This window comes from Castor canadensis, chromosome 1 (genome assembly GCF_047511655.1).
Source record: "Castor canadensis chromosome 1, mCasCan1.hap1v2, whole genome shotgun sequence".
NCBI lineage: Eukaryota > Metazoa > Chordata > Mammalia > Rodentia > Castoridae > Castor > Castor canadensis.
Window position 1 is genome coordinate 203557852 of NC_133386.1, and position 15939 is coordinate 203573790.

The 15939-nt window shown below is 38.9% G+C and overlaps 1 protein-coding gene across 1 annotated transcript in view; it reads left to right on the forward strand.

Moving 5' to 3' along the window:
• Top6bl (TOP6B like initiator of meiotic double strand breaks) overlaps positions 1–15939 on the forward strand; it is a 50041-nt gene that overhangs the window by 17275 nt on the left and 16827 nt on the right. Inside the window, exons 4-9 of the mRNA XM_074064660.1 lie at positions 2779–2834; positions 3164–3235; positions 4505–4700; positions 8364–8514; positions 10589–10735; positions 15570–15691. Coding sequence (XP_073920761.1) covers positions 2779–2834; positions 3164–3235; positions 4505–4700; positions 8364–8514; positions 10589–10735; positions 15570–15691 — 744 coding nt within the window. The remainder of the gene's footprint in view (positions 1–2778; positions 2835–3163; positions 3236–4504; positions 4701–8363; positions 8515–10588; positions 10736–15569; positions 15692–15939) is intronic.

The window sequence follows — 15939 nt, forward strand, 5'->3', positions numbered from 1 at the left end:
ATTTAGGGCCTCATGCTTGCTAAGCAAGTGCTCTGGCTGTCTTACCACTTGAGCCGCTCTACCAGCAGGCAATTTTTTTTTTTTTTTTGAGACAGGGTCTTGTGTAGCCCAGCCTAACCTAGAACTTGGGATCATCCTGCCTCTGCCTTCTGAGTGCTGGGATTAAGCTGTGTCCATCACCATGTGAAGTTTTCCAAGGCAATCTTAATTTTTTTTTTTTGAGTCAGGATCTCATTATGTAGTCCAGGCTGGCCTCAAACTCACAATCATCCTGCCTCAATAACTTGCTGGGATTATAGCTGTGTACCACCATGTGTGGCTCTAAGAAAATCTTAATGTTGGTCATGTGATATAGCTGAGAGGGCTCTGTATATAGAAAGCTTTCTTTTGAGTTTATTTTCACCTTATCATTTTATTTTATCACTGTAGGATATCTCTTTTTCTTTTCTGTGCTTTAATTTTCTATTAAACTTAGATAATAAACTTTACAGATTGTTACCTTTTCTAAAGTGATTATAAGAGCAATTAAGGAAATTTGTTTAAAATATCTTGAACACCGATGAGCTAAAAATTTTTATCTGTAACTAGATGTATTTATAAAGATGAACACAGCTAAGTATGTCATATAGCTTCCCCCTTTTCTAGCACTGTCTTCCTACTTTTTCTGTCTTCAACAGGGTTACATGTTTATTGTTTGCTAGTCACTCACTAGTCTAAATGTCTCTACACACTCATTTACTTAATCCTTATAAAATTCCTTATGAAGTAGATTTTGTCATCATCATCCCTGTTTTCTAGCTGAGAAAACTATCATTCAGAGGTTGAGTAACTTGCAGTGTAAGGATTTGAACCCAGGCAACCTGGCTCTAGAGTCTCTTGTGATCTTATGTTACGTAGCAAAGAGACTATAAATTGAAGGTAGGGAATAATTAGAATAATGGTATAAATTGGAGAGAAGACAAAGCAAAGGCAAAAGCACAGAATGATAAACCCATCCTTTATTTAAAGAGTATTCAATGAAAACAGACCTCAATGCCACAGCCACCTGAATTTTGTAAACTAACCACACTTAATTTCTGCAGGAGCCACTTAAAATATCAACATAGTGTAACAGAAAGAAGGATTGAGTGTACCAGGTGTCACAACAAAGGAGAACACTCATCCTAAACCCCCAACCACTTTTTACCTTAAACTCTCTTGATATTTGAGCATTCACTGTGTTACTTTTCAGAACACAGAAATAAAATTGGTAGTTCCTTTAAAAAGAGAAGGGATAGAAAGGCAAAGGGGCCTTTCTTGGTAATTTGAGACCACCTACAAATGTAGTATAGGACTCAATATATTTACAACTCGGAATTTGGCACAGGCAAATATTATGTTTAATAAAAGTACAAATGAAAAAAATTATAAAAAATATCCTTTTTCTCCAGGTTCATCCATTTTGTTGCAAGGGATTTCCTTCTTTAAGGATAGTTTTCCATTGTGTATACATACCACACTTTCTTTATCCATTCAAATGAGCCAGGCACAGAAAATCAAGTATGGCATGATCTCACTTATGTGTGGAATCTAAAAAAGTGGAATTCATAGAAGTAGAGAAAAGAATGGTGGTTATCAGAGGCTGGAGGATGGCTAGAGGAGGGAATAGGGTCAAGGGATACAAAGTTTCATCTAGACAAGAAGAATAAGTTTTGGGGATCTATTGCTGTTCTGTAACAACACAGTCCTAGTGTATGAGAACTGGACCCAACATGCTGTGAAATTGAAGAAAGAAAAGGAGACAAATCTAAGATTGTATACAGTATAGCCAGGTGCCAGTGGCTCATGCCTGTAATACTAGCTACTTGGGAGACAGAGATCAGGAGGATCACAGTTTGAAGCCTGCCCAGGCAAACAGTTCATAAGATCCTGTTTTGAAAATACCCAACACAAAAAAAGGGCTGGCAGAGTGGCTCAAGTGGTAGAGCAACTGCCTAGCAAGTGTGAGGCCCTGAGTTCAAAACCTAAAACTGAGAAAAAAAAAAAAGATTGTGTAGAGTACAGTTTATTGAGGGACTTACTGGACAGAAGTATGGTCCTGGGTAACAGTAAAAACCAGTTAGATCCCCACAATTTGGGTCACAAAGGGACAGATATATGAGTTAGGACAAAGTGACTTCTTCCTAGCTGGAATGTACCTGGTTTACCTTAAGATAATATCAAAGAGTCAGGCACATCCCTGGGGCCAGGGGCCAGTTGTAAAGCTACGTGTATGGCTTAAATTTTTTTTTTTTTTAGCCTATTATAGTTTTCTGGGAGAAGATTCAGGAAAAACCAACTAGGGTTACTCTGGGGCATTCATGGCATTTATGACTCAAGATGACCACACTCATGTCAAGCTGAATCTATATAATTGCACAGCAGAGTGACTATAGTTAATAAAATTGTATTATATATTTCAGAATAGCCAAGAAAGTAAATGCCAAATGTCTCACCACAAAAAAATAAGTAAGTTAGGTGATGGATATGTTAATCAGCTTGATTTATCATTCCATATTATATACGTATATCAAAATATCACATTGTGGGGAGAAATGACCCAAGCATTGTATGCACATATGAATACTAAAACAATAAAAATTTAAAAAATCACATTGTACCTCATTAATATATATAATTATGATTTCCCAGTTAAAATCATATTAATTTTAAAGTAAAGAATATCCTTTTCCTTTAGGGGTTAGGGTTTCATCTCTATAGTGCCTTGTAAAGTTTCACATCTCATTTATTGTTTTCCAGATCAGATTTAATTTCAATGTTAAGATAAATGGAATTCTCTCCACAGAGATCTTTGGGTAAGTCCATGGCTTAAGGTGATGTTATGGCTCTGCAATGTTTCTCAGGGATTACTGTCCTATTTTCAATAGGTTTAGATTGGTTTCTTGAGCAAGTCACCTAAAAACTAATTTTCCGAGGCCCTCACATCCTTTTAATGAGTAAATTCATCGAAACTTTTCATGTTTTACCCCTTCACTAGAGAGGGTGAACTTAAAAATTGACTTTGTCCTTTTTATTATTTGGTTACTGCATTTTAGTAATCTCTGATGTGGTAGTAATCATGACTAAAATTTGTCCCAAACAGACATTGACTTGAGAGATGGCATAGCTTTTGTTTGTTTTGCAGGGTAGAGAATGAACCCACTTTGAACCTGTTGAATGGAATTGCTCTTGTCGTAAACTATCAGCATTATGTGAGGTGAAGGCAAAAGCATTGTTATCCCTTTCTGTGTTTTGCTCCTGTTATGTGTATGAATGTAGGCAGAAGTTGAAAATAGTCTGACTCGTCATTTCTTTTCTTTTTTTTGAAAGAGTCTCACTATGTTGCCCAGGCTGATCTCAAAAACTCCTGGGCTCACTGGGGACTGGTGGCTCATGCCTGCAATCTAGCTACTTGGGAAGCCGAAATCAGGAGGATTGTAGTTCAGGGCCAGCCCAGGCAAATAGTTTTTGAGATTCTCCATCTCCAAAATAGCTAGAACAAAATGGAGGTGTGGCTTAAGCTGTAGCACCTGCTTTGCAAGCACAAAGCCCTGAGTTCAAACCACAGTGCAAAAAAAAAAAAAAAAAGCTGGACATGGTGGTATACACCTGTTATACCAGCATAAATATATGTGATATTTTGATTGTGGTCCAGGACAGCCCAGGTATAAAGCAAGACCGGGGGTATGGCTCAAATGGTAGAGAGCCTGCCTAGCAAGCACAAGGCCCTGAGCTCAACCCTGAGACCTCCAGAAACCAGCCAACCAAACCAACAAACAAAAGAAAACACAATTAAAAAAAAAATCCTGTAGCACTGTCTAGTCCCTAGAGATGAACAACTGATTATCATAACTTTACTGCCAAGAGTTTAAGCCTCTGAACCAATGCCTGAGGACATGTTTCCTTGGGTGACCTGATTAGAGGGAGAGGAAAGAGTTTAGAGTATTTCTTCTGTTTAGAAAAGAGTTTTTGGAAAGTAAGCAAACAGAAAATTCCACTAGATTCTTTCTTGGAAAGAATGATAGCCTAATTTTTCCTCATTACTTCTATTAAATAGTAACCACAAATCTGTGCAAGGGAAGGTACATGTGTGAGAGCAGTCTTCTAAGTATCATGGGCCCAGTTTTAGGCCATTTGTGACTCATGGACCCCATTCATTATACAATGCTGATCTTTGAATGATCTCAGAAACTTCTTGGAATATTACAGTAATTTTGGTGGAGGAAATACACTTTTGAGAATAGGAAATTTCCATTAGAGACAGCAAAAATCAAGAGCCATGATATCTCTGAAATGTCAGTTTTTCTACTCTGCCCATTACTATGATTCCTTAAGTGAGAAAGAAGTTACTTTTGCCAACAAAACTGGTATTGTGGGTTATGTGGTTATGCATATGCTAGAGTAGTTATAAAAGGAATTTGGAAAGCCCTGTTAAGTGATTTCTTAAGAGGGGAAAAAATTTAATTTGTCTTGTCTTTTTTGACAGTAGACAAAAATTCAGTACAGCTGAAGTACACTGCAGCAGAATTCACCCTGTGCTAGGACATCCAGTAACACTTTTCATTCCTGATGACATGGCTAGCATGGACTTCTTGGGAGAACTCATACTGACTCCAGCTGCTGCTCTATGCCCCAGCCCAAAGGTCTTTTCCAGCCAGCTGAACAGGATTTCTTCAGTTTCCATATCCTTTTAATGACATGTTCCATACAATTGCCGTTTTGAAGATGGGTTTTTATATTCCAATTTTAGGGAAGCCTTTTTATGTGAATCCTTTATCTAGAAGCATATTTGATTTGTATAAAAGCATGTAAGTCAATATAAAAACTAAGTTTGAAAATTTTGCCAGGAAACTGAAAACTACAAAATATGATACATTTTTCATATTAGTTAATATGACTGAAGTATGAAATGGATGGTGCAAGGAGAAATGTATTCAGGAGGAAAGACAGAAGATTTTTAATTCAAGGCCAGCCTAGGGGCTACATAGCAAGACCCTGTCTCAAAAAAAAAAAAAAGGAGATGAGGCTGAAAAATAGTTGGAGTTGAATGTGGTAGATCTTGAGGGTCACACTCAGGAGCCTGTCCTTTATTCTCTGTATAATGGGAAACCATCAAATGCTTTGGCAGGAGTATCTCACAGCATTGTGCAGGATGAGAGACAACAGTTAGTAATTACTAGATAAATAAGTAAATGAACTGGGTTAAGAGCTAGTAAGTACCTGAATTAAAAGTGCAGTAGGCAGAGACAGGCAATTACATTGATTCCTTACCACTAGAAGGAATCAAGGTATTGAGATATACAATTAGTTACTGCAGTTCAGAGAGTTGGGACAAGGAATGGCTAAAGTTGATGTCAAGGTTTCTGTGTTGGGCTGCGGGAATGTCTGCCTAGCAAGCATAAGGCCTTGAGATCAAAATCCAGTAACACACACACACACACACACACACAATATTTCTATATCCAGAATGGTCAAATCTATAGTGGCAAAGAGTAGACGGGGGAACCTTTTTGGGATACTGAAAATCTAAAATTGAGTATGTTAGTGGCTGCCCAACTCTTTGAATATACTAAAATCCATTTGGTTATGCATTTAAAATGGCTGAATTGTATGATATGTAAATTTTCTTAAATGAAACTGTTAATTTAAAATCTTAAAAAATAATTTCCATGGATGGCTGAGTAATGATGCTGTCAGCAAAATACAAAACATTAATAGCAGATCTGAGGAATAGAGAAGATAAGTTTATCTTGAACATGTTAAGTTAATGGTGCCTGCAGGACATCCTTTATGATAGCAAGCAACTGTGTAGATAAAGTCTGTAAGATGGAAGTAGTTAGATTTAGAGATAAAGATTTATGGAATCTTATTTTATCCCATACATAAATGTATTGTAGTGCTATGCTGAAAGCATGGTACGGGAGTATAAATGCTGCTTTATTACTAATGAGCTGTGTGATGGAGGCAACTGACTTTATCAGCCTAACTCTTTATTTCCTTAGCTTTAAAATGGAGATAATAGTATTTCATACAGTTGTTTATTTTTTCCTCCTAAGGTTTTGTTGTTCTTTAGGGGGTTGTTTGTTTTTTAGAAATAACTATGTGAAGCCCCTGCCATACTTTCTGACACATAGTAAGTGCTCAATAAATTTAGTTATTATGGGCTGGTAAAGTGACTCAAAAAGGTAGAGTGCCCAGGTTTAGGGCATAGTTCAAACTTGAGGCTGTGAGTTCAAACCCTAGTACCACAAACAAACAAACAAACAAAAAATCCCGAAAACTAACTATATACTATATATATGTTGTTATATGATTATATAGGAGTAAATTAAGGTATAGAACAGTGTAAAAGACAAGAACAGAAGATGCATGATATGATTGATGTCAGCTAATAGTATCTTTTAGGGAGGAGGAAGGAGCAGAACAGAAAAAAACTGTATGGCATATTATATTTTAAATCATGCCTTACTATCTAGATAGTTACAGAAGGGTATAAAGAATAAAAGTTTCCTCTTCCTCCTCACTCCATTTTCTAGAAGAAATAAGACAGAAAATTTTTCTTCCTATCCATTTTAGTGGGAAAATTTAACAAATATCAAGTATTAGGTAGTGATAAGTGAATTAAATAGGTGGGCAGTTTTAGAATGATGGGAATGTTACTTTAAATATGGTCAGCAAAGACTCTGATGAGGTGATACTACCACCCACCCTCCATTCATGGTTATGAAGCTGGAACTCAGGGCAGCAAGTACTGTAACATTTGAGCCACACCTGGCCTCAGCCCTTTTTTTAGTTTATTTTTCAGATAGGGGCTCTCATTTTTGTCTAGGGCTGACCCTGTATGTTCATATTCCTTCCTCCACCTCCTAAGTAGCTGGGATTGCATGTCCAGCTTTTCCCCCACTTTTTTTTGAAATAGGATCTTGATAACTTTTTTGCTCAGGCTGGTCTCCAACCACAGTCCTCCTATTCCTTCCTCTTGAATAGCAGGGATTACAGGGATGTCCACCAGGCCTGGCCCTGAGGTGATGTGTTTTTTTTGGAAGGACTGGGGTTTGAACTAGGGCCTTGTAGTTGCAGGCAGGTGCTCTATCTCTTTTGTCATACCCTCAACTCCTTTTCCTGTAGGTATTTTTCAAATAGGGTGTTGCATTTATGCCTGGGCCAGCCTGGACCATGATCCTCCTATTTATGCTCCCTGTGTTGCTGGGATGACAGTTGGGTACCACTACATCCAGCTTTTATTGATTGAAATGGGGGTCTCTCAAACTTTTTGCCTGGGCTGGCTTTGGATGATCCTTCCAATCTCTGCCTCCCAAGTAGCTAGGATTATAGGTGTGAACCACTGTGCCCCACACCGGAATAATATTTTAATGAAGACATAGAACTGAAAACTCTGGCAGGATTTCAGTTTCTGAAAATGGCAAACTTAATGCCTTATGCTTACTCTGAATGCCTTATGTTTACCATGAAAACAATGATAGAAACTACATAAAGTGAAAACACATTAAGAAAAAAAAATCCTGGTCTCTTTAGCCTTGTTTCAGGAGGCAAAAAAAAACCCCAAAACAAAAACAAAAACAAAAACAAAAAAAGGATAGGCTGTGGTTTTTAATGAGTGTTTTTGCCCTCTGAGGATATTTGGCAGTGTCTGGGGACATTTTTGATTGTTGTGGAGGGGTTTGTGTTAGCAGGGGTGCTATCAGCATCTAGTGGGTAGAGGCCAGGGATGCTGTTAAACATCCTACAGTATACAGGACAGCCCCTTCCACGAGTGTCAGTAGTGCTGGTGTTGAGAAACCCCGATTTGGAGAGTGAGAGTAGGAAGCAAAAGTCCAGAGAAGGAAACATTTCAGAGCCCTACCTTCCTTTGTCTTGGTTGGACAAATGTACTCAAGTACTTCCTAGAAAATGTTTCTTTTTATATACTTCTATTACATTGTATTACAGTTTGCTGGGTTTATATCTGTCTTCCATACTATAAATATGGTAAAGTTGACAGATAATAAATCTAGATATTCATTTTTTACCCCTAGAACTTAGCACAGTGCTTAGCCTGTGGTACAACTCAAAGCAATGATCAGATGAATAAGATGAGTAAGTAAACTGTTGTAATATTTTACCTGCATCTTGCATTCATTAAATCTAGATAAACTTCCAAGGATCCCAGTGGATCTATCTCTGGTGCTTCACACTTGCCCTCAGTGTAGAAAAGGCTTAACATGTAATTTTATAGACACTTGTTTATTTCTGGGAGGGTGAACCACATGGTGTTATGTTGTTTTATACAGTGAATGCATAGTCATAAGAAACTAAAATTTGGCAGTTTTCTTTAGCTACTGTACATATTTCTATATGGACCTTTGGGTCTGCCTCTGATATTGCCAAGTTGGGAGCAGCCAAGTACCTCTGTCTTCAAAGACACCTCTTACTTCATAGACTGGAAAAAATATCACTTGTGTGTGGTGCCCAATTTGGATCTCAATTTGGATAGAGGTATATCTTCTTTTTGCACAGAAATGAAGAAACCTGAAGAATATTTGAGAAATGAAGGAATATAAATAGAAGATGTATGTAAAAATAGGACCCGATGATCTTATGGCTTGGTTAGGGGGTAGGGGTTTGGCCAAGTTTGAGAGTCCACTTGGAATGAGGCTAATGCATCACATAGGCAAAGCTTAATCAGAGACTAACTGTTTTGGCATTGCAGCTTGATTCTGGTTCTCCTCTTACTTCTGCTGCCTCTACTCCTGTTCCTTTTTCTAGGGACTTGTTCAGAAGGTTTCTGTTGTACCTTAATTTGTCAGTTTGGGGCAGCTGACAATGACTACCATGAGCTGTTGTGGAAGAGAAGTGCTTCCTAAGGAAATGAGGAAGCATAAATAAAATTACTTAGAAAAAAAATTAAAACTCAATGTAAATGCCAGATAAAATAGCATTAAATCTAGGAAGCCGTGTTAGTCATGAAGGGCCTAACCAGATTAACTTTGGGTGAGTTATACTAAAAGTTGGATGGCAAATAACTAAACCAATAAATAAAACTGGGAAATAGGACTATGCAACCATGGCTTATGTCTATTAGGCTTATAATTCTGAGCTTGACAGTTGTTAGCTAGATTCCTTTGAAACTTGGAGGGTAATCTGGTCATTTGGACCTAAGAAAGATGACCAGTGGGGAAGAGGTGTTCTAGAGTAAGGATTGGTATGAGAAGACTGAAGCTTTCTGGGACAGGGCAGTGTCTAAGAGGTGTGTGTGTCGGCGGCGGGGGTGAGGCAAATGATAGAATCTCTACCTCAGAAGTGAGCCTCCAGAGAAGGCTCTTTTAGTCTTGAGTGTGTAGTTATTCTAGAGGATGGGATGAGAGGAAGTGTCCTTGGGTCTCTGGATGTAAGTAGTTTTGCAAGGAAACAATATTTGGTCTTAACAGGTGAGATGTTATGCTGTTGGTATCTTGAATAGAGGGCAGACCTTGGTAAATTTCTAGGGGTTTCTATGTCTCTTTCATTTTTTATTTTCAGACTTGATGGTTTCCTTTTTTTTTTCTTCCAATTTACAATGCCTGAACTTGCTCAATTAACTTAGGAAATGAATAATGTAGAAAACATCCCCTCATCTCCCACCTTCATTTCTCTAAGAACCAGGATCCACATGAAAGTACTTCTCTGTACAGCTCTGGAATGTGGGATTATATTGACAGCATTCTAAATGATCATTCTGACAGAAAGTGAAGATAGGCCCTATAATACAAGCTTCACATAATATTGGGGCTAAAAGCATAGCAGTTTTTGGAGTCAGTCTGGCATGGTCTACGTCTGTTTCACCTTTTACCAGCTCACGCTGGGCAAGGTATTTAACCTGTCTGCACCCCTTTTCTTCTCTGTGAGAAGTAATAAGAATAGGTCTACCAGGAGGGTTATGTATAGTCTAAATGTTAGTTTAATATGACACCTGGTGAACAGCACAAATCACCTGTTACAAGTTAGCTGCTCTCATTATCATTATTCAGGTTTAAATCTGACCTCAGCCTCTAACTAGCTTTACCTGCCTTAGAAAGTTGAGTAAGAAATAAATGAATTTATTGTGTAATGCTTCCCAGTAAATGCAAAGGAGTGCTATTGGGTTTGTGTTTTACACATCCAGTTGTTGCTTTATACTCCCATGGGTTACTATTACTAGTTTCCATCATGTGGATAGAGAAACAAGTTCAGGGGTAGACCGAATATTCAAATTTATTTTTCGTTTTAATTTTTTAAATCCAAAAGTGTTTATTAGGATGGTTTCCCACTCATCTTGACTCAGGGTGCTTTTAATATTCCTTCCTTCTGAAGAAGCATTTATTTATTTATGTTTTTACACAGGGTCTCACTGTGTAGCCCAGGCTGGTCACAAACTCTCTCGATCATCTTGGATCATTCTCCTGAGTGCTGGAACTACAGCATGACCACCACACCCAGCTGAATGCTCAAGTTTAGATCTATTCCTATATGCTGAGGACATAGGTTCTTTAGTCACTTAACATTCTGAGGGCTTTGCTTACCTTAGAAAATTGTCTTGCATCTTGTCCTTTAGATTTTATGCTCCCTGATGTCAGTTATCAGGTTGAATCCAGTGAGGGAAATCAGTCTCAGAATATGGACCCTCAGGGACCAACTCTGCTACTTTTCCTCTTTGTGGATTTTCACAGTGGACTTCCAGTTCACCGAGAGGAAATCTGGGGTAGGTATAAAGGGAATTCAACCCTCAATTTGGGTGTACCAAATGCTAAGAGGATAAAGAGTGAGCAATATGTATAATGCATACATATATGAATATATAATATAATATATAATGCACAAGTATATCTGAAATAGATATACTTATATAAAACAAAAGTTTTCCAGTGAAAAACTTTGCTTAACAAACTTAAGCAAATTACATGTATGTATATACTGTATGTAAATGCGGTACTGGGGTTTGAATTCAGGGCCTCATGCTTGATAAGCAGGTGCTCTACCACTTGAGCCACTCCATCATCCCTTTTAGTGTGTACATGTTTGTTATTTTTGAGATATGATTTCATTTTATGTTTGGATTGTGATCCTCCTATTTGTGCTTCTCTTCATAGCTAGGATGACAGACACATGCCACCTTGTCCAGCCATTGGTTAAGATGACATCTTGCAAACTTTTTGCCTGGGCTGGCCTGGGTCATGATCCTTCTGGTCTCCAGCTCTAGAGTAGCTAGGATTACAGCCTTGCATCATCATGCCCAGCAAAGATCTGTATGTTGATGGATCACTTAAATGATGACATTCCTAGATTTGGTTGGTGAGAAGTCAGTAGACATTTCTAGACTGCTCTCTTGGGAGATCAGTGACTCTCAACCTGTTGCACAATAAATTCCCTGGAGAGCTTTAAAGTGCCCAAACCTCATCCTCAGAGATTCTGATTTTCTTGGACTGAGTGGGGCTCACATCTCTGTACTTTTTTTGGTGTTAGGATTGAACCCAGAACCTGGGGTATCCTAAGCACACACTCTGCCACTGAGCCACATCCACTCCAGTATATTTTTAAAGCTTTCTAGGCGATTCTCATGTGCAGCTAGGCTTGAGAACTTTCTATCACCATGTTGTCTTTCTAGATGGAATAAAGAACATTAGTTTGCCCTTGTGCAGGTGTGCAAGTAGGAAGGCTCTGACATGTATCTATTAGATAATCTGTTATCAGAAAGGTTCTGTTAGAGGTAAAGCAGTGGTTTCACTTTGTGGTTTGTGAAGCACATTCATCAAAATCACCTAGATCAAGCTGGGTGCTGGTGGCTCATGTCTGTAATCCTAGCTATCTGGGAGGCTGAAACTGACAGGATTGCCATGTGAGGCCAGTCTGGGCAAATAGTTCACCAGACCCCATCTCCAAAATAGCCAGAGCAAAATGAACTGGAGGTGTGACTCAAGGTAAAGTGCCTGCTTTGCAAGTGTGAAACTCTGAGTTCAAACTCCAGTCCCATAAAAAAAAAATCATTTGAAAATGTGCAGCTTCCCGGGCTAAGATTAATTCATTCTTTTGCTATAATGTACAAGTCAGGTGTGGCCCAAGAGTCTGCATTTTCTACAAGATTTTCAAGTGATTCTCCAATATAGTAAAGTTTGGAAGTGTTCGTGGGGGTTGGTTCATGTGTTTTAATCCAACAAACCCTGGGACATAAATTTAATGAGTTTTTCAAGGTCATTTTCAACTTTGAGGGAAGTTATGAGAAGAGGGGCTTATGCATGTTTGTGGAAAGGTTCATAACCTTCCTTTTGGTGTTCCTTTGTCTGTGGACCAATGTGTTTTCATGGGGCCTGCTGTTCTTTGTGGAACTGTTCCCACTGCATATGAGAAAAATGGGACCACTACAACCCCAGATCAGAAGCACTCTTGTTGACCTGCACCAGTAATTTGTACACGAGACCTTATTCAAAACACCTACAAGAGATGGCGCCAATTATTTGTTACTGTGAGCTGTGAGATTCTTTCTGCTGCCTGCTTTCCAAGCTCTCCTTCCTTTTCCCAATGTGTATATTATCTGAGAGGGAAGCACTGCTTTTCTGGGCTCAGGCTTAATGGTATTCTTTGGTGCCCCTATTCCATTGATTAAGGCCAGGGAATAGAACAGGTAAATAGTTTGTGAGATCCCATATCAAAAATAACCACAGCAAAATGAACTGGAGTTGTGGCTCAAGCAGTAGAGTGCCTACTTTGCAAACATGAAGCCCTGAGTCCAAACCCCCAGTCACACACACACACACACACACACACACACACACACACACACACACACACCAAAAAAAAATAAAAAAAGCAGGCCAGGGAATGGGAAATAGAAGAGACCCAGAGTAATGAGGCTGTAGAAAGCAGGGGGCTCAGTGAGGATTTTTGGGTCTGTTGCCTGGTCTATGCACACAAAGACAAAAGCTGATAAGAGAAATGAACCGGGAGGATTTCAGGGTTGAATTAAGAGAGCTGAGTTTAATTTTAGATTGATTATCAACTTCCTCAATGATGTTTGGGAAGCAAGTCACTTAAACTGTCTGAGCCTCACTTTTCATATCTTTGAGGTTTTAGGCTAGGTAATATTAAAGGCCCTCCCAGGGGTTAATACCCTCTTCAGACTCTTAAGTCTGTTACCTTCTGGCTAGAGGTCTGCTAGAGGATAACCCTAGGATAATGCAAGCCTGACTCGTTATGAGTGTTAGTGAACATACCTAAAAAACTCAGATTCCTCAGAAACAGTGTTATCTGTCAGTCTTGTAATACTGTGATAATTTATGCATCTCTATTGAACAGGACTCTGAGGTCTGCAGCATCTCAGTAATAGTACTTAGTTTTGGATTAAAAAGAAATTCATCACTGTTTATAACATAGCAAGTGTCTTTTTAAATCTTACACATCTGGTAGTTTAGGACTAGCCTCTGAAGAGATGTACAGTGAAAGAAAGTAGCTGGAGATAAAGTAATTTTACCTGTCTTTTCCCATTCTTATGTCCTTGAAAGCTTTTGCCAGAGCACCTTCTTTTAGGAAATAGATTGTGCAACGTTATAGTCTGTTTCCATGTGTCTTTAAGAAAAAAATCACTTAACTGGTCTTCTGCCCACCCTGTCATGGTAACTTTTCCATGATTAACTTGTTACCTTGCTACATCAGAAGTATCTGGTGGTATCAGCAGTTTTAGGAATGAATTTTGGCTTTTTAATTAAATGTCTGCTTTCAAAAGGGATCTGATTCTTGAGGCTCTTCTTAGGGCCAAATGGTACAAAATAGCAATCCACAGGCTGTATCATCATTACAACTGTAATATTTGAATGCATATACATTTCAAAATACTTTATTTATATTTCCCAGTTTATCTGTACAACATATCTGAGAAGGCAGATAGGATAAAGCCATTTTCTGTCCTGAAATGAGACAAGTGATCTGGTCACCACTAATTGGTGGTAGAATCAACCCTAAATCTATGTTCTCTTACGTCTAGTTCCCGAGTCCTTTTGAGTCCACATATAACCTTCTCTACTAGAAAGTATCATGGTGCTTGGTGGTAGGGTATGTTCCTTCTGGCCTGCATTTTTAATGCAGTCCTAAGAAAAGACAGCTAGCCTCAGGCTGTTTCATCATCGTATCTTTGAACAGACTATCCAGAGGAGAGAAGAGAAACACTGAAAACATACTCCTTCAGAAACATTTTCTCCAGGTGCTCTGTAAAGTGTCTTTCTGTCTCCTGCACAAGGATCATAATGTAGTAGACTATTGTTTGATGATATATTTTTGCCTTTTGCTGTCACATGTCAGCTTCTTTGAGAGCTGTTAAGCAGGAGTGCCTGTAGTTACTTTAGCAGAGAACATCCCTCATTTTAAAGAGCCTTATGCCAACAGTTCTGAGTCATCTTTGTAAGTTTTAAGCTTTCCTTTACCAAAGCACATCTGAAAGAAATGACACACTGTTGGTAACAGTGGCTCACCTCAACAGTGATGCTTAAGTAGAAGAGGAGGATGGTTAATCATACCTTCTCTCTCCCCTTCTCCTTTCCTTTGAAAGTTACCAGAATTATTGTTTATAGTGGAGTTAAGCTGGATTCCTCATTTGTTTCTTCAAAAAGAATGTAATTTGGTGACTCACCCCATAAACCTAGCTACTTGGAAGCTGAAATCGTTAAGACTGTGGTTCAAGGCCATCCCAGGCAAAAAGTTCACAAGACCCCATCTCAGCCAATAGCTGAGTGCAGTGGCACATGCCTGTCATCCCAAGCTGAAATGGGGAGGATCTAGGACAGACCAGACGAAGTAAGTTCACAAGATTTCAACAGAAAAAAGCCAGGTTAGGGACATGTGCCTGTCTGAAATGGGGAGGACCTAGGCCAGACCAGACAAAGTAAGTTCTCAAGATTTCAACAGAAAAAAGCCGGGTTAGGGACATGTGCCTGTCATCCCAGCAACAGCAGAAAGCAAAAATAGGAGGATCATGGTCCAGGCCAGCCTGGCCAAAAATAACTGGAGCCAAAAGGGCTGGGGCATGGCTCAAGCAGTGGAGTGTCTGCTAACAAGTACAAAACCCTGAGTTCAAACCCCAGTAATGTCAAGAAATAATTCTTCACTTTAATTTTCCTGAGCTTGCTTCCATTTGTAAGTGGGAATTTGGGGGAGGGGACAGGGAGTAAATAATTACTTTTTTTGTCTAAAGTATTACCCCAAGTGGCAGAAGAGGAAAGGACAGGACATTAAGGGAGAAGAGGGTCTGAGGCTCTATGGATGTATACTCTGTTTTTCTTAGAAAGTAGGAGAAAGGGAATTGTGAATTTCTTATTACCTGGGAAGCCTGGTGATGCTGCTTCAAGACCTGGTACAAGGTAAACTGAATGGAATCTTGAATAATTACTTTTTTTAAGACAAATAAAAAAGTAATTATTTCTGGATAGGTAAAAGTAGTGACTTCTTCCCAGAAGCATCTTCTCCAATCCCAGCCCTGACTCAGAGGATATGAACTCTGTCTTGAAATAGTCATCCTTACTCAGGCTTACCAATATTCTCTGTCCTTTTAGGAATCCATACTTGGCTCACAACTCATCTCAGTGCCATCCTGGTGGAAAGCCACAGTGTGGTACAAGATTCCATCCAGTTTACCGTGGACCAGGTCTTGAAGCAGCATTACCAGGCTTCCCAGGTAATAAGAAATTCACAATTCCCTTTCTCCTACTTTCTAAGAAAAACAGAGTATATAGCCATAGAGCCTCAGACCCTCTTCTCCCTTAATGTTCTGTCCTTTCTTCTTCTGCCACTTTGGGTGATATTGTAACACTATAGACTAGGAATTTAGGATTTCACTTAGATGGGCCACTGTTTGCTTAGTCTTACCAAGTAGGAGGTTTGACTAAATAGGGACAGAAATAATACAGAAAAATAATACAACAC